This window comes from Phalacrocorax aristotelis, chromosome 1 (genome assembly GCF_949628215.1).
Source record: "Phalacrocorax aristotelis chromosome 1, bGulAri2.1, whole genome shotgun sequence".
Classification (NCBI taxonomy): Eukaryota; Metazoa; Chordata; class Aves; order Suliformes; family Phalacrocoracidae; genus Phalacrocorax; species Phalacrocorax aristotelis.
This window is the reverse complement of record NC_134276.1, coordinates 158,613,091-158,640,247: the sequence shown is the minus strand read 5'-3', so window position 1 is coordinate 158,640,247 and position 27,157 is coordinate 158,613,091. Positions and strand designations below refer to the sequence as shown.

Sequence of the window (27,157 nt, the reverse complement as noted above, 5' to 3'; positions counted from 1 at the left end):
CTTGCTCATCTTTTAACTTTTCTCCACTCAACTTCAGGAAAAGCAGCAGAACAAACAGAAAACACCACACCCAACCACCAGGCCATAGAGATCATTTAGATCTTCAACCGTGGCATGGAAATCTTTTTTCCTGTAAAAAGCCTACCCACAGTCTGTACGGTATTAAACAGCTCTTTTAAGAAACGAAGGGATGAAGTGTGCCTCTGTTGAGGGACTGAGTTTTACTCTGACAGAACAGCTGACACACACAAGTTTCAATTCCAGTGACTCCTGCCTGCTGGGGTCAAACCCAAGCAGAACCTATTGAAACACCTGTAGCCTCACCGGCTACCATACAGCTTTGCAAAGTTTTAACAACTGCACTGAAATTTTTTTGATATGCTGGATATAAGGGGACAGACCTCACTGAGTTCTTTGCCCCTATGTCACATGATCCATGGAGACCCGCATTAACACAGCTTTATAATACCCCTACCGTTATCATTTAACAGCTCTACAAAAGGTATTGTGGAACTTAGGCCATAATATCTATTGATTTACATGACTGAAAAATTATTTCTATAGCTGACAGTTGTCATAGAAGTAACAGAAAAAAAACTGCAGAGAACTTTGTGGGTAATTTACTATGAAACCATTCACACTTTTAAAGTATCAGTGTCTTGCATTGATGTACAAACCTCAGAAGGTTTATCATTAGTTTCATATTCAAGTTTTGATGAATATTTTACCTACCTGAGCTTTGATAAACTTCCTGATATTCCTGTGAGTTCGGCAGCATTCAGTTAATAAACTGAGAACTGGAGTCAGACCTTCTCTATAGCTACTTCCCTAAAATAAAACCAAATACAAATAAAACATTTTTAAGAGCAAATTTTCATTTTCAAGTCCTATGAACCCTTCAATGAAGTCCTATATGACAGTGAAAACATGAACTTTACATAGATATAAACAAAGAGCCAAATGTTCATCCTTACACAAGTATGCTTCAGATATTCACGGGAATTTGTTCTCAATTCTGAGGTGTTTCACAATCTAGAAGCAAGGACATCCATATTTGTGCTAAATACCATCTGAAAGGTTTGGAAGAAGCTTTACATATGTGCACGTTTTGCTATAATGAAAGAGGCCCCTTTTATGAAGAACCTTCGCAGCCCATACCTTGTCTATTCTTTTCTCCATGAAATCCAGTAAAATCTGAATTGCTCCCATATTCATACCATTGTATTTTATATCTGTTTCCTCTTGGGATGATGGACTAATAAGAACATCCAAGCAAGAAACGGGAACATTGCTTAAGAGGTTGATTGCATTGCTGAAACAGATTTTAAAAATTCATTATTCATTTGGAAGAAAGAATTAAAAACAGAGTACAACTCACCATAAACTATTTGTACAACTGCAACAAAAAAGAGGCCCTGCAACTCAAACAATGCTTTATTTTCTACTCTCCGGGTTTTAAAGAGGGTGGCATGCATTATCGCCTGAGTGCTGGCTCTTAGAGCAAACAAGGAAAAAGAAAGACAAAAGCTCCAAAAGCTATACCGCAGCAGTGCATTATTACTCCCAGCCCCCGCAGTATCCTATCCTACAGATAAGGCACAGCTTCCAGCAGTGTGTTACAGCAGCTGATCTTGCAGGACAGCAGGGGGAACTCTCACATTGATTTGCAGCAGTCAGAGTTTCTTCCTCCTTGAAACTGAAAACATTTTACAACACATCCATAGTACCATCATTAATGTGAAAGCATACCACGGAAAACATTTCCTCCTCCTCTAACAGTGGGGTCTGGTGGCAATTGCTGAGGTCCCCTGAAATATTTTCACTTCTACTTAGCTTGTGGTGTATAGGAAATACAGAAGGCTTTCAACACATTAAAAAAGGATTCAGGTTTATTTACCAAGCACTGCCTTTCAGTAACTGGCAGTCTTTGCATTCTACAAAGCACAAAGAGGAGCGCTTCCCAAATATCCATTAAGTGATTTAAATTAGACCACAGGGTCCCTCCCTCCTCTTTAATGGAGTAAGTTGGAACTTACTTTGCAAGGGTCTGTTGTACAGTACACATCCCTTGAGTTTGCTATCTATCCTGTTCTCATTATGCGCTTGTACTCTTCCTGAATATGGGGCTAAACTACACAGATGCTGCAAAAATTAGAATTCTGTCATTATTTACTTGCTGATGCCCAACTAAACTCATACATGGATATATTTAGAAACACTACAGAACTACTAGGCTTACGTGTGCAGACCTCAAAGCTATCAATGAAACTACGAGCACCGAGGTTTGAAGGATTGGTGAAGTGTTCCAAGAACAGAGAAAATTTTTCAAACAACTTCGTTTAACACTTTTAACAGTATCTACTTAGAAGCTGCCCTCTGTTTTTATGTTATTAATACAGTTCTAGCAGAATTAGTAAAAAAGAAAGCAAATCATGGCAATCAAACATAACAGGATTTCCAACAAGTGTGCTGGTTTTGGTCTGATCAGACTGGGTGGCTGTTCCACATTGTGCCATCTCCCTTTTGCTCTTTTAGCAATTGAAATTCAGACAACTTCTACTTTTTTTTGGAAAGCTTGTTCTCTTTGTTTTGTTTCTAATTCCTGTTTAAGATCCGTCTTTTATATCATGGAAGTTATTCCTCTCCAATAATTCAGGAATAGTCAGAAACAAACCAGACTGAAATTCAACAAATATTTGGTGGCTTCATGCCTTTCATCAAAAGTTCTCTTTTTACCAGTTTCTTATTAAACAACCAAGTTCCCAAACACCTACAAAATTAATTTTCTGGATCACTGTGTCTGAGCTATTCTTTTCAATAAATGAAGCCCGGCTTTCTGATCTTTGTCACTCCACTGACAGTTTTATTTGTGGTAGAGGAGTGTATGAAATTCTCCAGCTACCAGGAAGTCAGTGACTATGCACAGATCTGCACAATAGTGTTTGCATTCCTACTCCAGGGGGTAGAAATACTGCGTATATTACTCTCCCCTTTTCGGCTTCCTAGAGATCATTAATCACTGCGACATGACATCCACCCACTCATGCTCCCAGCCCCCTCCTGATATGCAAATTCAGAAGCAAAGGCCTATTTAGAGCTGCTGAATGCCTTGATTAAAACCTTGTTAGTGGGCAAAAATGGCACTCACTCTAATATGTGGTGCTTTAAGCTGTTCATATTCAAACGTTAAGTAATGACATGACAGAACCACAATAATGACAACAATAGTAGGTACTAAATTAGTTAAGATATTTTTATAGGTAACTTTTGCTTATTTATTAGAAATAGAGTCACACTGACAGTCAGTACATCACAGCTTAGGGCACGTATCCAACACCTGATGCTCACATAAAGTAAATCCTCAGCTTACACATTCAGAGCACAAGCATCCATACAGTGTGCTTTAACAGGCTCCCCGAACCCTTCTTTTACGCATTTTACCTCTGCAGATTTACAAACTTAGAGAAAATCAGCGATTCTAAGAAATGTACTTATGCCTCCCTGATGCTTCATCAAGTTTGTTCCGCATTCAACACTGCTTGTTCAATTTCTAACATTATTTTTTGTAATTGCCTTGCTGATAGGCTCCAGGTGGAAAGCAGAGTGAGAACTTGCACTCTGCTCTCCAACTCACACCTCATCTCCAGCAATAACGATTGCACAGTCAGAGTCCAGCATACTGAACAGCCCATACGACGACACAGCCTCATTTTCTTAGCCATGCTATGTTACCTATAGACTGCTAACACAAGTTTACTCATTCATTATTGAAGCTTCTATCAGGAATGAAAATTTTGCTTGACCAAATACATCAGGGGACTGAAGTGGGGCCCTCTGATCCAGGCCCCTGATCCCTCTGAGGATTTGCAGGAGCATTACTTCTGACTATACCTTTTCTATTCCAGAGCTGCCTTGAGATGAATAGTCTTGGTGGAAAAGCATATTAAATTATTCAGCTTTTATTGCATCCTGTGGCATTCAAAGACAAAGCTCAAGCTCTGCAAACAGGCTGAAATACTTGAATCACAAAAGTCAAAACCTGTGCAGTGCTCTCCTAGCGTGTAAAAATAACCCCCAAGTATGACATAAATCAAGATCAAATACTACATGCAGCAATACTATAACTTGCATTCTTTCTTCTATCAACTTGAGCTAAACAAACTAGCTACAGTTATCTAACAGAGGGAGAAAGTTGTTTTCCCGGCATAACAGAAAGACTGATGAAGTGCTACACTGACTCTGATGGAGAAGGCTAAACAACTGAAGTGACATAAGGCTGTGACAGCCATCCCCATTTCTTTCCTGCTTCCCTCTCTCAGAATTGTGGAGAATCCTTGCCTTGACTTGGTGTCTCCATAAGGTCCATGTGGGCAGCACCTCCACACAAAATACCCCTTCTGACTGAAAAAAGCAAGGACAGAAATCACATCAATGCTACACATTCTCCACAGCTGCCTACTTCTGTATGTAAAACCTTTTTTGGATCTCAACTGCAAGTGTTTGCAAAAGCTAAAACTAAAAGGACCTGCATAACACGCATCCTTTGGAAATAGCACAAGATAATTAAATTTTACAGGGTGATATATTTTACAGGGTGATTAGACTAGTCAGATTCCCAGACAAGGACACAGAACATGTTTTCATGGGAAGAGCATCAGCTTTATAATAACTCACCAGAATACCAGGCAGTCTTGCTGACTATGTACAAGCTTAAATGCTAAAGGCAGATCTCTGCCTTCTTGCAAAGACAGTTGTTGAATTTATCCAAATCTGTTCAATTTTCCCCGCAGTGGGGAACTTATTCCCACCAGTCCCTCCCTTAAAGGGGAATGGGAGCATAAAACACCCACCATAACCAGCAGCAAAGAGAAAGCACTGACTGCCTTTTAGGACACACTCGGCACTAATTTTAGTCATGGCAACTACTGCAGCGGTATCCTAAATTATTCCAAACTAGTCTGCACCAACTGAGAAGGGCTCTGAAGTAGGATTTTAGTGTTCACCTACTAAGACTGTTGATCTCTAGGAGCTTTCCAAGATTTTAATCAAGTTCATTTAACACTTTCAAGATTGCTGAGTGTGAAAAGCTATATCCTTCTTCCTGGAGACTGCTGGTTCAAAAGACCTTCAAAAGATCCTACACTTAGATATACGGACATCTCTGAAGAAGAAAATGGCAACACTAACTTTCATTGCTGACAGAGAACATGAGAGTGTTTGAAGTTACCACACTGTCAGGCCCTGTGAACAGCTGACCTACTTGGATAAAAATAAGGGTGTCACAGAAAAAAAAAAAAGCAGTAACACTGAGCAGAGAACCACCTCACTAAAAATACTCTTAATTTTGATTGAATTATTGGCTGAAAACATATAGCACACGGGTGCAGGACTGAGGGGAAAAAAAAAACCCCAAACCAAAACCCAATGCACCTAAAACTCCAAGATGATTCATTCATCTTTGGGAAAAAAAGATTATTTTGATATTTGTACTTTTAATAAAGCTGTCTAGAACTACTGGAGATAAAATATCGACTTGTTACTTCCACCTCAATCCATTAGAACTGCAAAAGTTACACACAAAGGTCTCAAAATGCAGTTCTTCCATCAGCTTCTCTGCAAAACAACAGAAGTTGCACTCCAATTTGCACTACACCTAGAACTTCCATGTGTATTTTCATCCTCAGTTACACACATACACAATTTCAAAAAGGTGAGCTATTATTCATCAAAATTAACAATCTTGCCAACCACTTTCCCTCTGAAACAGTGGACATGCTTAAACAATATTTCAGGCAAACAGCTTTTATCAAAAAGATTAATAATATTTCACTTTAAATTAATAGTTTTCATTGTTTCAGATTTCCACTTCAGATTTTAGGCAAAGTAATTTTTCTTCTATTTCTTAAAAAAATAAAGAACCTTTTAAAATGGATTGGTTTTGCAATTCTACCAACCTGTGCAACTCTTCAGTTTTGTCTTCAGTAGGGCCCGTGGTTAATAAGCAGTGTCGAAGGATGGCAGCCATGTAACGAAATTGATGAGATTCAGTCTATATAAATATAAATTATGAAGATATTTTTTCATTTTGAAGATTGCAAGTGGGAGTTTCAGGTCACTAGAATAATAAAAATTAAAGATGGAAAATACCTATTAGATCATAACATCCATCCCTATCAATAAAAGGACTGTACCTTAGTGTTCACTGAGTGCTTAATGCAACGTAACTGTCATATGCCAGCCTTTTAACTAGGCCTTGTAAAAGTCGCTGGGGACTTTTTCCAGTTAAATGAGCCTTCACTACCAGAAAACCCTGTTATAAGCATTTGCTCAATTCCATATCACTATTCCTAATATACCACTACTATCTTCCTTCCTGTATTTACACCCAGCCACCTCTTCATCCATTTAGATTACGTGTTCTTCATTTAACTTGCCTCCTCCTCATTTAGACCTTTTGCTGCCAACAGTTTCGTTCCCCCACCCAGTCTGTTTCTTTTCCTAATTCACTTGCTTCTCTTCCCTCAATACCCTTTCTCCATTTTGTTAATAACTTTGCTACTCTCAGCAACCTTATTTGCCCTACTTTTGCTCTCTCCAAACAATCCCCCCTTCCAATCTCCCACCAGACAGTAGCCACACAAAAGTACAGCAGTAACTGCAATCATTTAACTGCGTGTATCATTGTCCTCGTCCTTTTTCATTAGCTCTTCTTGGCATCCATCAGATCTTCTGCTGTGTTTGACCTAGCACAAAGCGCCCCAACGCATCTTTTGTAACATCAGCATCCAAATCTGCCAACTGTACCACCTGCGGCTCTTGTTTGGCCATGCTACTTTGAAACCATCTACAGTCATTAAATACTGGTGTTTCAAACAGTTCTATCCCCCTTAGGAAGGATCTTATTTAGTTTTCTATCCACATGCTTAACCTCTCTGCTCTCCTTTTATTTTCCATCCTGTCTACTGTTTGTAATCTCTTCAAATTCTGCATCTTTGGCCTACTTAATTAACACGCTGTTTACTCTTCTTACAGATCATTAATATTTCCACAGGGATACTTGCTAAGCAGAATGTCACCTAACATATCTGGCTAACAGCTAACAACTACTAAAAGGCTCTTCGGTTTAAAGGTTCCTTGCCTTCAGGAACTTTTAGTGAAGAGTTGTTATATAAACTTCATCTCAAAACACAAAATCAGCTCCTCCCACCCAGAATGTCTCAAATTCTCATCAAAAAAAAAAAGGTTACTAACACCAGAATTTCCTCTGATCTGAAGGAAATTTTCCTGACAGCTGCATGCTTGGACTCTTTAGGGAGGAAAAGTTTTGTGGGACAAACCCTCCCTCATTCCACAGACACTGGCCACATGAAACCTCATCAGGTAACACCATAACCGTGTGCCACCTCCCAGCCACCTTTCTGTGGTAAACTGGGCTTTTCATCTCTCAGGATTCCCAGTACTTAGTAAGAGTATATCAACTTCAAGATCCAGGTTTCAAGAGCTTACCTCTCAAGAGGTGAGCATGTAATATAGCTTCATTTTCCAACTTAACACCGACATTATTTCCTCCACACAGAACTTAATCACAGAGATGATACTTCTGAAACTCTGAACCAGCAAACATTCATATAGCTGTGTTACATGCCTGACTTTGGGTAATTTTTCTCCACTCAAGTTTCTACCTCCAAAACAATCATTTGCCTATACAAAGAACTTTCTCTGACAAAGTTAAAGATACTTTTTAATAAAGGTCTAAGCCAGGAATACAAACAAGAGAAAAGTCCCTCACTTTCTTTATATTTTCTTCAACTTACAAGCACTAGCGTCTCTGATTTTCCCCCCACTCACTCAATCTTAAATTTCAGGATTTCTTAAGTGTATCCTTGAGACATTGAAACAAAGAATAAGCTTCAGACTTTTCTCAATTTTCCATTCTGTAGTTGTATAATTAATGTCTTATTTGCTATTTAGTCTAATGCACTAAAAGAGAACAATTATTTGTCAGTTTTAACTGTAAATTTCTGCTTAGCTTTATATGCTGCATATTTACAATATCGAGTGAAAAGTTAAGAACACTGTTTTAGAGACAATATGATGTGGACTAAAAAAAGGTTCCCTATAAAATTTTATTACTGTAGAACAGACTTAGGTTATTCAACAAAAAAACTTATCATTTCTGTTTATAAATTCAGGGATGCAACACATAGGAAGCATATTTGTCTATGAAAAAAAATAGATCTGGTGTTATAATGAAAAAAGACAAGACAAATCTTATTCATAAGACAACAATGAAAATGCGTTTGGTTCTTGTACTTGACCTCATCTTAAAAAGATCACATTTAAGTCCAAACCTGGTGTTGGGAGGATAGGAGATTAAGATAATAAAAACAGTACCACCCTTTCTTCAGAGTTACTTGTTAAAAACTTAGAGTTGACGTGCTTATCATCATGCCCAGAAAAACAGAAGACAACCAGGGACACTTCTCAGCTCTAATTACTACCCTATTGCTATACTCCATAATCTCCAGAGATGCAGCCATTGGATACATTTACATTAAAAAGTTTTCCCTAGCTAATTATTAGTGAACAACATTTATTTTCTTTTGGAAATCTAAGACTCTTACTAAGTAGCTGTCTCTGCATTTTTTTGTTTGAAAACATGCAGTTCTAACTTGCATCATATAGTCCAAGCTACTCTCCCATTACACAGAAAATATATGGATTAGATTTTTTGCCTAAGTAGTAACAAGAGTAAAAAAAGTTGTTTTGGTATTCAAAGCAGTGAGCATTAAAGACTCAACACCTCTTGAAAGCCCAAAATCATCAATGCATGGCACAATCAGAATTCAGACAGACAAATTTTCTCAGACTGACTGTGTATAGAGAAACAGAGAAATGCAGAATTTCAAGACTACCTTAGCTGCTATTTTGAAAAGTGCGATCATATTCCATCAAACTTACAGTAGCAAAAGTTAAGTATTAAAATCCTTGCTCTGGGGCTTGGACAACAACTGCCTTTTGTGTATCTACTTGCTGGTTCTGGCTCTTGCAGGCTAAACAAAACCAATTTAAAAAAAACACTTCAGCTAAGCCTTACCTCGCTGTGGACATTCCAACTGTCAAGCGTTACATTAAAAAGAGCCTTTAGTGCCTCAATGGCACAATCTGTCTCTTGCAAAGATAGAGGAGGCCTGTCACGATCTTCTGCTGCTTTATATTTTTCTGTCCATCTTACACTCAGGGAACTTTCCAAAGCCTGAATCAAAACTTGCACCCCTTGTAGTTCCTGACGCAACTGCGATCTAATATCTGTGTGCAGAAGCGACAAGAGGAAGAGGAGACGCAAATCAAAGCATTTAATGTCATCAGCGAACTGTTGGTCCTTGCATTTTTCCAGAAGATTGCAGAGCATAGCTGCAAGATTCAGTTCCAAACTGAGCTTCTGTGCAACAGCACTATTAAAAACTATGTTACAGAGGCATTTTAAAGCTTCTACTATGACAGGAAATTCAGACACTCTCTCCAAAGGATCTTCCACAGTGTCCAGCTTTGCTAGCCTCATAAGGATCTGCATGTTCCTCTTCGTGGTTACAGGCACTAAAACTTTCTTGTCCCTGGAGAGAATCCGGAGGGCCTCCAGGCAGGCAACTTGACATGAAGTTTTTGTGTCTTTTTCAAGGATGTTTAGAATTCCCTCACACAGTTTCTGTGCAAACACAAACAAAAAAGGAACAGTTTAACAGTTTTAGCATCAAAATACTGGAGGTAATGGGAAACTACTTTTGCTAAGCTTCCATATAACCTCTGAGTTTTCAGCTGACTTGACTTGAGAAACTACGTATTGTGTATCAGCTCTTCAAAATATAAACTATCACAAAAGATCTCCAAAGATCAGCAAAAGCAATTTTCCTCATGGGTACAAACATCAGCACTGGCAAAAGCCTTAAGCCAAAATGGCAGATGCTATCCATCACTGCCAGTTACAAATTTTTCTCAATATCAGGACTAAAAACTTGTGTAGCCAGAGTAACAAGGCTACAAGTCAAAGATTTTAAAAAATACATCAAAGTAGAACAGTCACATGTACAATACCTGCAAAATTATAAGTTGAGGTTGTTTCAGTCAGGAGACTGGGAGCAAAGAAACCAAGCCAAACCAACTGCTGCTCAACATACAAGTATTAGTACTCCATGCTTGGTAACAACTGTAATTTGTGTTGCCACTTCAATCTAATCCATGGACTTCACCCATCTTCAGTAAGATTCTTCAAAACGTTACCTCTGACAGAAACATGATGGAGTTTTATTGGAAGACTAAGGCTGTAGCACTTTTACAAAACCAGCAAAACTGCTGCTTTGTCAACACAGGTTGTTCTTGAAGTCAAAATACTTCACTGATACTTTATACCAACGTGACTGCAGGGGTAAATACTAATCATATAAATGCAGCATGAGAAAATGCAACACTCCAAGAATCTGCAGGTCAGAATGGTAACATCTGAATTACAGAAGAATTACCTTTTGTAAGACAGAAACGGACAATCAGATCATCAGTCAAAAGGGAGGAAAGAGAGGACAGAAGAGATTGCTTGATGGGGGAGGACTCCATAGGGTTTTTATGACTTAAGCTCAGGACAACACTGTTACTCATAGGTACCAGAGCCAGAAGGGTAGTTACAAAGAAGTTCCCAGGTAAGCGGCAATACAAACTGCATTGTACCTCACAGGACACAGCTCCTCCCCCCATGCCACCCAAAAACCTTTGTGCCTTGACCACCGACATGAATCAATTACCGAAGAAGCCAGAGCAGAAACTGAGTTGAATATAGTGCAGAAGTCTGCTTAGGACTGCTCAGGCAGTATATGTCAATAAGGGAGTAAAAAAAAAAAAAGCATAGGAATACAAGTAAAAAGTAGTTCTTGGGGAACGGTCTCTGGAATTGCACGTTTTACCACCACCACAATAAAAAGACAGGGAGCACAGCAGCCCATCACCCTGACCCAATGTTCAAAACAAAAGTTCCACTTGGGACAGCCAAGCGAGTTTTGTTACTCTGATCACTTACAATTAAAGCCAACAACAACAACAAAAAAAGGTTAAGTCTGAAGCAAATCTAGAACAGACACTCCAGAAGAATAAGGGAGAAATAAAACAACACAAGTCTTCAACAATGTTAAAGGACAATCTGTAAACAAAGTCAGACAGTAGGAACTCACAATATGATTTCTCGTATGCTTGTCCTGGGGTGAAGCCCACCCAAAAGCACCACCCAGATGACCAAGACCTTGACTACATCTCCACAACCCTGACTAGATTAATCCAGCAAGAGTTTGAAAACAAGGACTGAGCTCCATCTCTTACTATCACACAGGCAACATGGGAAATCTTTGTCAGAATATTCTAGACACTGCAACAGCAGAAACCCCACATCTGACCACCTGTACAGGCATGGGAATTTCATAGGCAAGTATCTGGAAAAAGATACTTGAGTACAGAGTTTTCAGAGTTCAACATTAACCTAACGCTGCTCCCACAGACAGATCTGTACAATGCCCTGACCCCAGCATAGTATGCTAGTAGACCTGCACTAAATGTTTCTGAAGGTGCATCTTTGAAGCGTTTTTAAAAAATTGCCTAGAAAACAAAAAATGACCAGTCTAGATCCACAGTCAAATTACCTGGTCACAGCTCAACTTCTTACAAGAATTTTGTTTCTGTTGTTAAGACAGTTCTCCATACAATTCACTTTGCTTTGCAAGCTGAAGCAACAGTCATGAAGTCTGTTTGGTTTTGAGGAGTAACAGAACTGAACGGACAGTTCAGAGGACTCCCAGAAAAGGCCCGTTTATTCTGTTCCCTGTTTAAGCGCATTTCTATTAGACTTCGCAGTTATAGTCTTCCTTGTTGACATCAGCTGCTACAAGGTGGTCTGTAATAATTTACCCAAATTCAACAGCTGGTTTACCAACTGGACTCTCCCTCTTTTCCGGAACTGTATAGCAGTACCATATTAACAACACAAGAAGCCAAGTTACCAGCCTTCCCCAAACCAAGGTGCTGAGCGAACACTTCAAATACATACTGGGCCAGACAGACTGCCTTATCAGTAAATAAATACAGCACAAAACATAACTGATTTTTCATTAACAGTACTGAAGATTTCTTCTAGGACTTTAAACACCAACGATCACTTCATAAATTATATGATCCTATCACTACCCACTGAAATTAAGGGGAGTTTCCAATAATTTTTGTTAGCAGTGGAGCCTATAACATATTTTGCATCTGGTGCTCTGGTCTTTAATCTCAGTCAGATAAAACCTGAACACTCATTTGACTACAAAGACACCAATCCCCCAAATTTAGACTGATTTTCACCCTCCCCCATAAGTCGTTCCCACCTGCTGCTATAGAAGTGTCACTGCAAAATGTCAAAAGCACTGCAGGGGAGATCCCAAAGGGCACCAAACTCCCACTGACTTGCCATGGGAGGTGGAAGCCTAACCCTCCCTCCATACATTTGAAGTCTAGCCTTGCAATTTAATTAAAGATTATAAAACCCATCATCTCATAGCTTCAAATCTTAGTGAAAGGCAGCAACAGAAGATTCTTAACTCTGAACAGCTGTACTAAAGATAGATACTGAACAGAAAAGAAGTTTGGTTTTTTGTTTTTTTTCCTTCAGTTTGACAACCTACTTACAACTTAAAAGAACCGAAGAATCAAACCATTAGTGTGCTTGTAAGGTGCTTAATTTCCTACATGTTCCTGGAACCTTGGCTATATAAAAGATTTCACAATACAAGCAAGGCTGGAGTTTATTTTTGAAAGAATTAATTATATAGCCTTATGCATACTGTATTACAACTAAGCCATCAGACACTTAAGAACAGGCTACTAAGATTCTTCACCATTACAGCAAAATACAGTTTTTTAAGATGCAAGACTCATGTAAGTGAAAAACACATAGGAACTGCTGAAAAAGTTCTCTGGACTTAGACCCTGGTGAGCCATCAAGAGTGATTTCAAAGGAAGCAGCATTCACTTACGATACTGCCACTTCCAATACTGCCAAAATCTGTGATAGTGAACCACTGCTGGCTGATCTCAAGTGCCAAAAGGAGCTTAGGAAAAAATAGAGCATCTGATTATATTTGAAGATTTATCCATGGAAAGTTTTCAAGCAATGAAATAAAATTCATCCTACTAGGAAGTTGCCTTGGAGACAACTAAAACCAAATGCCCTACAGCACATATTCTGCCTTCTCTTGACAGTGTGAGGGAAGTGATGCACAGAGAGAAGAGAAACAGGAAGGAATGGGACCACAAAATCATTATCATACTTTTAATTTTCTTTAGGCGGTGCTTTTTCTACTGCCCTGTAGGCCATTAGCATGGCATAAACTAAGAGGCGCAGATGTTATTTATTTGGTTGGAAATGAAAGCAAGTGGAAGACTTGAGCCAGCAAGGTACTTCCCCCTTCACAAAATATATGTTGATTGTCCTAGTTTCAGGGTTTTATTGCTATCCCCTAAATTACTGTTCTGAATTTAACATTTCTTTTTAATTCTATCCTTCCAACATTGAGAAGGGAGTTTGACTTTCATCAGTCATGCTACAGCAAGAAGTGTTTTTCATACACTTTTCCACAGAATCAAGGCAGTTTCTAGTTTTTAAAAACTTTTACAAATTGTAAAATACATTCACTTGTCTAAAATTCAAGAATTTTCAGCTCTCATGCTAATAGTAAGGTTAAGACAGGGCAATACACACCGTTCCTTTTGTCTGTGCTGTGGTGGGAGTAACAGTAAAACATTTTAAAATTTTATTGCATGTTAAAACAGGAAGCCCAGAAACACCCATTTGTCGTCTTGTCTTGATGAGTAAAATATTAATCCATTTTGGTCCTTTATGCTGATAGCATAAACACTTGAAGCAGCATGGTCCTTTAGAAAAAGCAATATCCTGAGATACAAGAGACCTGTGTTTTCTTCCTTGCTCAGCCACAGACCTACTGTGTGGCTTTGGGCAAAGAAGTATCATCTCTTTACTTCCATTTTCTTTTACCATCTTTATTTACAGGCTAATTAGATGGCGGGGGAAGTGGGGGGTGGGAAGGAGAGAGGAGCACTGTAAGTGCTTATTAATGCAGGTGCTTATATTTTCCAGGCTCAACCTCAGCTGGGGATACTAGGTGCTTGTGAAAAATAGGGTACTTCATGATCTTGCTCTTTGGTGGTGGGGTGCCTGGATGTGCCCTTCCCACCTCCTCTCTTTGTGTTTGAAGATGTTTAGAAAGCACACTTGACCTATATTCACTTTTCTCAATTCACAGACCACTAAACTTTGGCTACATTATGTCATTTGAATTTACTGTAGCTTCTCAACCCCAGAGTAATAAATGCCTTGGTGAGAAAAGGAGACAATTTCCCTTTATTTGCTTTTTCCTCTTTGCCAAATCATTCTCTTTACTTACACAGTCCTTGGGATTAGAGCAGGAACAAGAGAATATAGCCTCCATTCTGCAAGTATTCAAATCCAAGCAAACACCACTGCTTTACTGAATACAGCATTTCATTTAGACACAGATTATTCAGTGCTAGAGAAGCTGCAATTCAAAAGTGAACAATAAAAGTTCTGCTAAACATTACAGAAATAGAGTGCATACTTTATCTCTTCTTTTCTGCACCTTCATTTTTGAGTTATGCCATACATACTGAAAGTACCAGGAGAGGTATGTTTCTTAGCAATGAAGTTTAATTTAAAGCAAGGGGGAAAAAACCCAATCTGTTGCCAAATTGACTTGGGAATACCTGTTTCTCCCTTTTTCCACTTTCCTTGGTGACAGAGCACATTAGTAACAAAATTGCCAGAAAGATCCATCAAGAACAGAAATTCTACAACGGCAGAACACATGAGGTGCACTTGGTTTTCTATCACCTTCACTCATTTCTCAAGATCAATGTTCTTAAGGCTTCTTTGTATATTTCAAGGCACAAATACATCCATCTTGACAGAACAGCAGTGGTACCAGCACATGGGGAGCAATATGAGTATGTCAGACTTATGAAATTCTTACTACACTTGTTAGGGTTAACTTTAACAAAAATCAAGCTTTATAAAGAATTACCTGCAAAAATCACATCAGTCCTCCCCATGCTTCTTTAATAGCTGGGAAAGAAAAATCGCAGACCTAACAGTGAGTGCCTGCTCACTCTTTTAGCATGGGTGAACCAGAAGCCGCCACGTCTTTGGCCTCATCAAGTATTATGTGCCAGAGCACATAATTTATTTAGGATAATGGGAACACCAGAAGTGGTACCAGGTCATGCTTTCCTTATCCTGCACTGGCTTAAATGCCCCTGGTTCACTTTGTCTTCTGACCCATGTTTTTCATAATTTTCAAATTTCAATTTTAATTAAATTGTCTCTAGGGGTTCAAGAGAAGTACATTCTTAATTTACTTCAACCTTGTCCTGCAGCCGTTCAGTGGTGAGAATGGTTAACGAAATCAACTATAGTGCCAAACACAGTTCACAAGGAACTGTACTTCCTCAACAGGTTGTATAGGTCTGCTATTGTTTACCCCACCTGTATTGCTATCTATTCTTCAAGCATGCCTTCTACTTTACTACAAACAAGAAGATTCATAGCAGACTCCACCCAATTTTCAGGTAGATGAAAGGAATGTTGGTAGTAACCACAATAAACTGCACATGAATTTTAACAACAGTTTCTCTGGCTCTTAAAATTATTCAAAAGCTTCTCTTAAAACACAAGTCCCTTTCCATTGCATTAAGGCAAAATTAAGCATTTTACACGTTTCTTGTATTTTCAGTAGACTCTGCAAAGCAGCATTGCAGAAAACAAAAGAGAAACTATGTTTTTGGAAAGTCAGAGATAAGAGATTCCAGGAGCAAAGAAGCATAACTTGGAAATGCTGAATAAAAACGTTGGCTGATTATTTCTGCTAACAGGAGCACCACTAAAAGAATAAAATAATTGTTTTATTCTGCTGTTAGGTGTCAAGAGTTACACATCCAAGGCAGTAAGAAAGTAAGCCCAAGAGCATTTGAAATGTTAGTTCAAGCTTTCCTTTTCTCCAGAAGACAACTTTTATAATCAACTGTGCTGGCTAATGGGACAGTTAGATCACCTCCACTGAAAAGGCCATGCCCAATTTTTGCCTAGTCTCTGTGGACAGATGTGGGTGGGAAGGTGTACACCTGTATTCCTTGAGGATTCAGTCTGCTTTACATCAAAACTTCATTGTTCAGCCCATATCGACAGCAGGAGGTTGGCCTGTTTGGCAGAAGCCTGCCAGCTATGACATAGCAGCGGTCCCAGATGCAGGTTTGCACATGGGAGAGCTTAGGCTAGGTGGCACTCCGCAGGTAAGGTGAGGAGCATGCGGAGTAATCCGTGTCGTCAGAACCAGTGGAAGAAACACCTGGTTCAGAGTCACAGATATTCTGCATAGCTCCACTCTCAGCAGCCCTCCTTGCCCTCCCCACTGAACAGAGAGAGGGAGAACCCTTTATAACTTCTGTAACCCAGCGGTGAAAGAAGGGTTTTAAAAGGGCAGATGGGTTTCACTGGCTTGACATAAACCTTAAGAGATGTAAAAACTGAAAAATGCTGGATGGGAATGAGCAGGACCAGAGGGAATTAGAACAAATCCTTAGTATTAATGAAGGATACTTAGTAACTGTCCTTCTTTTACAGACTGGTACTCCCTTAGGGAGTTTCAGTAAAGTCAGAACAATAACAACAACCATTAATACTAAGATACTGCACAATGTGCCCACAGGAGCACTTGAGCTTAATATTTTTATAGGACACTCACTAACAGACTGTAGGAGTTTGCAACAAAGTTACTGGGAGGAGAAAAGCTCTGTGCCTTTGTGGCTGCAGGAACCTTCAGACCTCCCAGAAGTGTCACAGTGTCAACAGCACTAACAACAAGGTTCTTTGGAGATTTAGAGAGTGACAGCATCTTGCTCCATCAACATACTTTACTGCTTCCATCCTTCCAAAGTTCAAATATGGTATAGTTCACAGCCTTAAGGAATCTCCCCACATCATGAATTTAATTAGGAAAGAAAGTCCCACAATACATTTTATATGATTTACCACCATCTATTTCAACACCTTTAAAACATTCAGCAATGCAGGGGAAAAGACTGTTTTGGTGATTTTTTTCTTCCCACTAAAGGAGGCCTTGAATTTTAGATCTATTATGTTCAAATTGAACCTGATCAATAAATCAAGAAATCTTATCTCAATCTTTAAAGATCTGTATTACAGGACTGACCCAATACAGTACGGCAGAGACAGCAGAGTAGGAACCAGATGTTTTAAGTACTACAAGAGGAGAAGCCGATAAAACATAAGGAGTTGAAGAGAAAATATGTCAATCACGAAGACCCTACCACTTCAGGTAAGAATATGGCTCATGAGTAATATTCTTACATTGGCTGCTGCTTCCTTTTTTTCCCTTCCTCCCCCAAACTCAGCATCTTCATCCAATTTAAAAAGTCAGTCTTACTTGCTATCTTGGACAGATTTACTTTTTCTGTTATATCACCCTAGACAACTGGTGCTATAGCTCCTTCCAGTTGTGGAATGCCATGGCTAACTAGGGAATCAGTACTGACAAATGCTTCCAGGACATAAACAGTGCTGTGGTTTTCCTACCATTCTAAGCCTGTAAAGAGCACAATCGTGTTGCTACTTCAGAAGCAGGATTTGGACCTGTCAAGGTATAAATAATGGAGAACAAAGCTATTAAATTATGAGAAAGTAATTCTAAAGAAACCTTTCCTTTTTGTATTAGGACATACGAAGCTTGAGCTGAAGTGCCTGCTGTGCCACATCAAGAGGGAGACACTACACCTGACACCCCTCTCCAAGGTGACTGCCCAGTCAAGTTACCAGATGTTCATTTTCTGGAGTTTATTCCAGCACAGACCTGAAGAACCAACTGTTTGTGTCAACCATGCCACGCTGCTGTGATGTGTTGCAGTTCTGAAGACTCAACTTTTTCCAGCAAAACACTGTCAAGAACTTCTTGGCTGGTTAAGACAAATAAATATTTTAAATTCCTAAGAGCTGGTTAAGCTCCTCTGAAGCAACCACACTGCCTTAATTTCAGCTGCTATTCCAGAACACATTTACCTCTGCTTGGCAATTTCTGTACCTTTTACACACACAAATTGAAAACAGGCTTTCAGAAATTCTTTTTGTTAGTATATGACAAGTTAAAAAGGAATGGCATCGACTTGATCTGCCTGCTATCCGAGCAGATATTACAATACAACACAGGTTGCCAACTGATTTATATCCACAGCACCCATCATTTAGGCCAACGCAGACACATACATCATTAAAGAAAACAACCAGGACAAGTAACAGCTCACATTAATACATCACAGAATGATAAACACATTGTAAAGTCCTGTGGCTTTTTCCAGATAGACAAGCTTGATAGCATTAACTCTCTTCCTGCCTTCCAGAGGACACAACCTCCTTTCCTCCTGGCGTTCAGTATTACAAACTCGCTGCTGATTTAGTTATTTTACAGCCTAATTCATCATGATTCGATAGCCATGCTATGGTAAAACAACTTTTGCTGTCCATTTACTCAGCTTCTACAGTCAAGCCATGGTTTTGTCCTTTCCGTCTTTCATATTTTACAGCGTGTCACTGTTGTGTACGAGTTCTCCTCTCCCTAACAGTATCCAACCTAGAAAAGCGTAACATAGGTGTATCTGTATCTGAACTTTACAATACAATTAAACTATAGACACAACCTTACTGTAATTCTAAGGTCATGGCTGAAGCTCTGTGGTGAGACAGAGGAAAAACTTGCATTCCTACTGTTGATCTTTCACTTGCGCTCTTGCATACACATGAATGACTGACAACAAAGTCTGCGGGCTTGCTGGAGTAAATAACTGAAAGCAGATTTACTCCTAGGCATGAATAAATCCAATATTCAGCAAGAGACTGGTAAGAAGTATGTATTGCATTCATCAGGTTATATGGCAAGTTTCCAATAGTACCAGAAACCAAACACAAAATCCTGAAGTCCCTCTGTATTTGCCCCCATACCTGAACCTCATATCTGCTACATGACTTCATTACGGATTGTCACTTTTTGTCTGAGCTCTTTCTCTGCAGTCATTTTAAGCTAATAGCAGCAGAACTGTGCAAACTGTCAACTCAAGTGTATTTTGGTGCTACTAAACAAAAAAAAAAAAAAGGAACTTGTTTCTCTATTAGCATGAGGCTACATCATGAAGTCTTTGAGAAACCCCTATTAATTTTGGTGACAATTTCAGTAGTTTGCTCTTAGCAAAAGCACAGTAACGTTTTACCTTTCAATTTAAAGCATTTTTAATTTTTACCTTAACTGAAGGATAAAAGGAAAATGCTGAACGTTTTACAGATGTTAAGGATATTGAACAAATATACAGATTAAAAAGGACACACATAGTCCTGTCACCACATTACTGAACATCAGCTTCAAGTAAAGCCATAGATAAGGCCAAATATTTAATAATTCTACATAAGTCTTTTAAAGCTTTAGAACTGCAGAATTTTTCAGTGGCACCCATTCAGAGGTGTCCTTTTCTTAACTGCTTCCTGGAGAACCACAAGGGCAGGTTCAGGACCAAAAAAAAAAACCCAAACAAAAAACCACCCCACAGCTTTTGATTATCAAGTATGTGCACACAAAATCTGCCTTTATAAACATGACTCTGATCACATATGATTAACATCTTTTCCAGTAAGGAAGTAACACTACGAAAATGCAATTTAAAAAAAAACATTTAAGTTTTTTTTTTTAATAAAAAATTGTTCAGCAGAATTGTTAAGTCTGCTTACCATCCTAAACACTCCTTTACGAGCTTCTTTCAGCTTTAAGTTAATGTCACAGAGAGAACAGCAATTTGCCCAGAAAACATGACAAAAACTTAACCAATTAAGTAATAATTCTATGAAGGATTTTCAGAATACTTCTTAGCAAGGCAGAAGCCACAACCAACTACAGCAACAGGCTTAAAACATTGAATAAAACATTATTCAACTGTATGTACACCTCAAACATTCTTATAAAACTATCAAACATACTTCAGTGTTTGTCATACTGGCTATTGCTCAACACTGACTTGAATTTCCATATCCTATAATAAAGCTATTTCCTATAAAAATCCTGTTATAACTCTGCATTTAACACTTATCTAAATCCCAATCAAGAAAGCCACATAGATCAGCGGGCAGGGGGAAGAAAAAAAGTCTCATGAAGTCTGTAGCAGCTGTTCTGTAAGATACAAAAAGCAAAGCAGGGAGAGATGTTTCCAGAGAGCTCCCAGGGCTGTGAAACAAACCTATTCTACAAGAAGATTGGGGAAGGCTTCTAAGCCACGTTCCTGGTTTTATTTTATCTTGATTTATGAGAGACAACAGCAATATATATCATAGGTTTTATGTAACTTTCAGTGTTGCTTTTGTGCTGAACTCGTACTTGCACACAAGAACGAAGTCAAGCTAAGAGGTCTTCAAGTCATCTCTGTGATAAACAATTGTCTCTTAAGATTACCGTACACATAACTGATGGTTTTGTAAATGCAAAGGACAGAGACTTATCCCACCCATTTCTACCAGAAGAAGACAAGACCTGAAAATATTTAGATTTTGCACAGAATCATGGAATGATATGATGTATGCCCATATGATACAAGCTATCCTTGCAGGAATGTTGCAATTCTGATTTCAAGCCCTGAGTTTATTTCAGAAATAGAGGAAACATGCAGCCCCATTCACCAATGAACATTTTCTGAATAAATATGCAAATCAGCCCAAAAACTAATTAGAGAAAAGAAAGGATCTTGTCATTACACATTATAACATAAAAATAACAGGGGAAAAAAGTAAAAATCAAGGGCAGCCCAAGCTTTAAATGTGAGGCTGTGGATGGATCTCAAGGGACCTGTTAAACCCTGACACACCTGTACAGCTCCACGCTGTAACACACAAACATTTCCCATCTTTGGAACCTGACATGCACAGTACACATTCTGCTGCTTACAGCTAGCTTTGGATTAACAGGCTTCTGTGGCTTTGTCTCCCTTACAGCTCCACAGCCGCCTTCTGTATTTATCCCTTCATCTTAATCTCTAATATTCCCTAAGTATCTAACACAGACAAGAAATTGCTACCTGCTGAGAGGAGAAAAAAAATGCAAAAATATATTGCAAAATGTTTATCTCAGACCCAGAAGAAAAGAGTATCTTTACTCCTCCACCCCAAACCTGCACCCAACAAAATTATTTACAGGCTTTTCTGTTACTAATTTTATTCAAGACAGGGCTTTTTGTTAGGCAGATTTGTTTTTTTCAGAAAAAAGGAGAACGGGTAGTTGTCATGTATCTCACATGAAAACAAAATTGAAAACAGAACTTTATAATCGCTAATTGTGCTCTTTCACAATGGCATCTAAGCTAAGAGACTGCTTTTCATTTGTTATACTTTGAACCAGAGCAGGTATGCAGCTCAATATCCTACTTCACTTACCTTTCTTTTGTCTTCATCTGCTGGGTCAAATCTGAAAATGGCCCGATTCTGGGGGGAGGGGGGGAAGGGAAAAAAAAGAGAGAGAGAGTGAAGAGTTTACATTTGGTACATGAACATCAATTGCCAAGTATGTAATACCTACGAAACCATTATAAAACTTTAGGAGTCCTATTAAAACCATGAGGCCATAACCCTGTCAACTCATGTCCTTTTCTGTTCTACCACCCAACAGCAAGAGCTTCAGCAAGTGACTCCTACTAATGATTTCAGTTACCTCACTACTGGTACAGAGCAAGCCTTGACCTGTGGGCTGTGTTTCCCATGAGAGCTAACCACCTCACACATTGCACTTTACAAGGTGAAAAAAGATTAGCTATAGTCTTGTGTTTTACAGATACCTTATTACTCAGACTCTTCCCCGAGGAGTTCTTGTTTACAAGCTTCTGATTACACGTTCAAGTATTCCAAACCGGAACAACCATGGTATAATCTTGCCCAGAAAACAAGCAGTACAATTCAAATAAGCCTTACTACAAAAACTACCAGTTTCTGTACTGTGGCAATTTCCAAAAAACATGACCAAGGTATTTGTTCCTCTGGACAGTTAAACACTCGTTTAACGATGAGTACTTTTTTCCTGTTAAACACTTCAAATAGTAATCGAGTCTAGTTCTATGTTAGTATCCTGAAGTATGTTATTAGTGAAATATTACACCTATGACACAAAATTTATTCTGCCAGTTAAAGCAAACAGCAGTAATACCATAGTTATTTTAATGACATTTTAATACTTACAAGCTAAATGATTAAGCATGATGAACAGCTTCTAAAAAAATTAAAATCTCAGTTTCTATTATTTCTAATAGAAAACTTGCTATATCATGCAAGTGACTGAAAACCAAAAGTGACCCTCCCCAGCACATTAGTGGGCCTCTTGCCTTTCCTGACACAAGCTCACAATTACACAGAAAGGCCTTGGCATCTACCCTACCATCAAGGGTTACCAATATCAGTTAGATCCTTGAGGAAGGAAGGAAAATAATTCCTTTCCTTTCTCTTACAGGGCCCCCAATAACACTGTTGAACCACACCAGTTCGCCAAAACACCAGCCAAAAGCGGGTGAATATTAACTGATGAGCAATTAACTAAGAGAAGGCAATCTTTGTATTTGCACGTGTACATTTTTGGAAATCTACAAAAGACGTGTAGTGACAGTAAATAGTCTAAGCGCTGAAGGAACAGAGATTTGGAATAATCATTGCAAACAGGGCAGCACAGAGGAGCAAGAAGAGACCTATTAATTTCTCTCATTATAGTTATTCTATAGCCACCCGCACCTTAGAATGACACATAATCCATCCTTGCTCTTTAATTAAAGCTTATTTAATTTGTTACTTGGGAAAAAAAACTAAGGAAACCTGAAGCCCAGAAAAGGCATGGGCAAAGATCTGGAACCTGGAATGCTGTGCCCAGTCTTTGCTGGCCCACAGACAATGATTCTGAGTTAGTAACACATTGCACAGGAAGAGAGATGTAGGAAACGTTAAGGCAAACTTCTTAAAAAGAAACACTACAAGAGAAATATCATATTGAGACAGTATAAGAGATTCCCATCCCACTTCAAAATAAGTATTTAGCTACAAATATAACTCCAAGACTTCGTTCAAAGACTTGAAATGCCAGAATAGAAACCACACCAGGTCTCGCTCTGTCCTTGAGAATTCAGCTTAAGCCTAAATAATTCACCTGGGGAAGCTGCTGAGAAGGCATAAAATCCAGTACAGTAAAATTAAGAAATGATGTTTGTGTTCACTTTTTGACTGAACACATTTAACAAAGGGTCATTTTCAAGAGCAAAGACAGGAGACAAACGGTTCCCTCAATAAGAATCCTTCCTCTGCACCTTAGAAGCCAGCGAGTTAAAAGTTAGATGTGTCTAATCAACTCTAGACCTACCAATCCTTCAGAAAAAGTGCCCGGCAACCACGTCAATCTCTACATTTGAATTTCACGTGCACAAAGGCAGCCTGTGTCAAGACTGTTGCTCAAGCTTCTTCTAGAAGCTCCAGTTTGAGTGAAGGCATCAGTTATTGCCATTGTTAGACATAAAACATATCGCATGTAAGACAGCAAACTTCAAGCCATCCTTTGGAGGCTAAAGAATAACTGTACACCAGTCCACATTCATTTGGTTTTTCACCTAATCACGGACCCGGGCATCTTTAACTAACAACCTGACTGTTCCCATAACACCCTCCTAAGTTTCAGCAGAGCACTAGTTCAACACAACTGCATTTAAATTACATCCAAAGCCAAACTTGGAGTCAGTACCAGCTTTAGGGATTTGTGTGCTAGTCACAGAGGTGTCTACACAAGGGACAGACACCTGATGGGTTGAGATGTGATCTTTAGAAATGGACTATACAGCTCTACTGAAATCTAGGTGTCAAAATGTCCCTATCGGGGCGGGGAGGTGGGGGAATATCCACCTGACATCTATCTTCACTCCAATTTCTACTTCCTAAGATCACCAGGGGATCCCTTCACTTCTTCGCTTGGCATACATACATCATGCTGTAATGACAGTAGACACTAGGTACTCTTCAATACCCATCAGCATGAAAAGGTCAACCTGTTGTAACCCTGCTTTTAGCTGTCTCCCCTTTTCCCTTTGCTTGGCCTGAAACGCAGAAAAACCAGGCGAGGTTTGGCAGTTCGTGTTACACCTGCCCCGTCCCACCGCAGAGCTCCTGCTCCCCTAAGCGCTGGGGCGGTCGCTGCCGAAAGGTGCAAAGGCCTCTCGCCACGCGCCCGCGAAAGCAGGCGACACAGAGCTGCCCACAAAGGGCAGCACCTCGGGCAAGTTATTATGTCATTATCCAAGTCGTTATCCATGTCATCATCCAAGAGGCTTTGGGGTTATCCTGTCCAGCTTCTCCCAAGAGGTAAAGGCAGGTTAAAAGACTTTTGAAGCAAACTTACACTGCAGATTAGCTCTTTCTACAGCTCGATCACCGACTCTCCACCACGCTACACGTCAGGCACGTCAAGCAGAGGCAAGACAAGGCGCGGGGGGGGCCCAGGCCTGGCAACGGGCCCGATCCACCCGCGAAGCCGCCGGCTTTGTGCTCCCGGGAGAACCTCATCTGCCCCCGGCGCTGCCCTCGCTCGTCACCCCCACGCTGCGCGGGGCCCGGCGGAGGGCACACGGGCAGGCCGCACCGGGCAGGCCGCCGCCAGCCGGCGGAACGGCAGCAGAGCGGTGACCGCCGGGGACCCGGGGCAGAGCCGAGCCCGGGGGCAGCGGCCGGAGCTCCGACAGGCCGGGGGCGGAGGCGGGGGGGGCGGCGGAGGGGCGGGACCGCCGTGGCCCGGTGTCGGCGGCAGCTGCCGAGGGCGGGGCGGCGCCGCCGAGGGGGATGGGGGGAAAGCGGGGGTAAAGCGGGGGGAGGGGAAGGACGCCCACCCTCCCCCACAGCCCGTTACCTCCTCGTTGTACCGCGCTAGGACCGGCTCCACAGCCTCTCCGCCACCGCGCCGTTCCATGGCCTCCAGCACCGCGCCCAGCTCCATGCCCGCCGCCTGCCCTGCCCCGCCCCGCTCCACCGGCAGCGGCCGCCTCCCCGTCCCGCCGCGCCCTGACCTCCTACCCCGCGCCCCCCTGACGTCACGCGACGTGACACGACACGACGCTCCCCTTGGAAACCGGCCCGGAGTGGCAGGCAGCGCTCGCGCGCTATTGGCTGGAGGGGGCGGCCGCGTGCACCCCGTCGTCCTTCTATTGGCTGTCCTCCCTCGTAGCCCCTCCCTCACAGCATGCTGGGCGCGGCCGCGGGACCCGCGGGGCGCGGTGGGGGCGGGGGACCGGGCGTAGCGCCGGGCAGCCGCCGCCAGCAACCGCCAGCCCGGGTGAGGAGGAGGAGGCGCCGCGGAGCGGGGAGGGGAGCGCCGGTCCGAGCCCCCAGCGGCCGCCGCCGTCCGGGAGGGTGCCGGCGGGCTGCCCGGTGGCACCGAGCGCGCCCTGGCACGCGCCCTCCGCGTCCGGCTTTGCCGTGGCGGCTGGCAGCAAAACAGGACCCTTTCTCTCAAGTCCGAGGCAGCGGAGGGGTGCGGGTACCCGGAAAGCCTCCGTTTGGAGACACAACTCCCCGCTCTTTGGGACGTCACGGCTGCCGTCCCAGAGCTGCCCGCCCACCCTCACACGGGGGGTCCGCACGTTTTTGGAGGGCGCCGCTGCGGGCGCTGCCAGGGTGGCGCAGGGAGGGCCACCTGAACGTCCCCTGCAAGGCCTTACGTTTAAGCTACAGCTGAGGAGATACGTGGGATTTTTTTATATATATATATAATTACACACATGTGTCGATCTATACAGGGTGCCCAGTAATCAAAATTTGCTCTCCAGATAGCCAGAGATGATAAAGTTAACAAAACCACAATAATAGAACATCAGATGGAGCTGCAGTTGGTCTCTTTTTGAAGTATTTTAATAAATTAATGTTCCGCAGCAATTCAGGAGGTAACTCAGGCCATGAAGAGAGACCTTTAATCTCACGAGCAATCCAAAGAGCGCTGAAGGTGCTAAGAGGTGTTGACACATGACTTTGCAGGCCTGACCTGAACTAGAATGGGAATTTTCTGGTTAGGGGTTTCTTTCCACAATGGGTTGAACTGAGATACAAAACCAGAACAACACGATCGTTGGCCTGCAAAGAGTAACAAAATCCAGCCCAAAGTACATAGCCATTTCTTCTGAGTTAGGTCCGTGTGCATACTAATGCGGCTTTTGAGAGAAACCCAGTAAAAATAATCCTCTGCTTGTTTGATTTACAACTCTATAACAAAGCATAACTGTGCTTAGATTTACTTCACAGCACATCGAAACACTCATTTGACTTTTACGTTGCCAATTAAACTTTTTGTTTAAATTTAAAAACCCCTAAAAAATAAAGACTAGAGAACTGTTACCGCCCTTTAAAGGCACATTGTTATTCATCATCGGTGCGTTTTAGTTTCCACTTTAGGTAGCATATGAAGGATTAGGATTTCAATGAAAGAGGGGGACAGAATAAATTGCATCCTCTACCAAAGAACTGCCAGACCTTTTCAGATGGGTGCATACCGTGAGCCCTTCCCATGTTAGTCAGCTTTATCTAAACCTTCCAAAGCAATGTCTGCCCCTGAATTTCATGGGTTTCAGGGTCAGTCACAACAGAATTGTGGGGCTGGGGAGGTCAGAGGCCATTTTTGTCAAAGGGTAGTGACCTTAGCAGCAAGAGGTAGCCTGACAAAAACAGGATTCATGCTAGTGAATGGAGTTCTCACTGCTCTTCCCCCGCTGAGTCTTTTTTCTACCTGGTAATGAAAAATCTTGAAGCATTGTAATGGGTTTTTATATGCATACATACATACATGTATGTTTGTGTGTGTGTGTGTACACAGCTATTTAAAATTATTATGTATGTTATGTTAGTTATGCTATAGCATAATATATTGTAATATTATATATTATAATTATATGTTATAATATTATCTGATATATAATATTGCCATATATTTTATATATTACATCTGTCTAT

General features: G+C 40.8%; 1 protein-coding gene across 4 annotated transcripts in view; it reads right to left on the bottom strand.

Annotated features, from left to right (window-relative positions):
* Nucleotides 1–25,217, bottom strand: part of RIC8B (RIC8 guanine nucleotide exchange factor B) — a 39,149-nt gene extending 13,932 nt beyond the window's left edge. The window contains exons 1-7 of one of the 4 annotated variants that reach the window (XM_075075560.1): nucleotides 25,068–25,217; nucleotides 21,581–21,628; nucleotides 9,098–9,706; nucleotides 5,955–6,049; nucleotides 4,339–4,401; nucleotides 1,159–1,312; nucleotides 733–828 (exon numbers count right to left, since the gene is read on the bottom strand). In XM_075075560.1, the coding sequence (XP_074931661.1) occupies nucleotides 733–828; nucleotides 1,159–1,312; nucleotides 4,339–4,401; nucleotides 5,955–6,049; nucleotides 9,098–9,706; nucleotides 21,581–21,628; nucleotides 25,068–25,154 (1,152 nt within the window). In that variant the 5' untranslated portion in view covers nucleotides 25,155–25,217. Of the gene's footprint in view, nucleotides 1–732; nucleotides 829–1,158; nucleotides 1,313–4,338; nucleotides 4,402–5,954; nucleotides 6,050–9,097; nucleotides 9,707–21,580; nucleotides 21,629–24,563; nucleotides 24,916–25,067 lie in introns of those variants that run through there. The other 3 variants (XM_075075578.1, XM_075075569.1, XM_075075585.1) reach the window with 3 other exon arrangements.
* Between the last annotated feature and the right edge of the window lie 1,940 nt (nucleotides 25,218–27,157).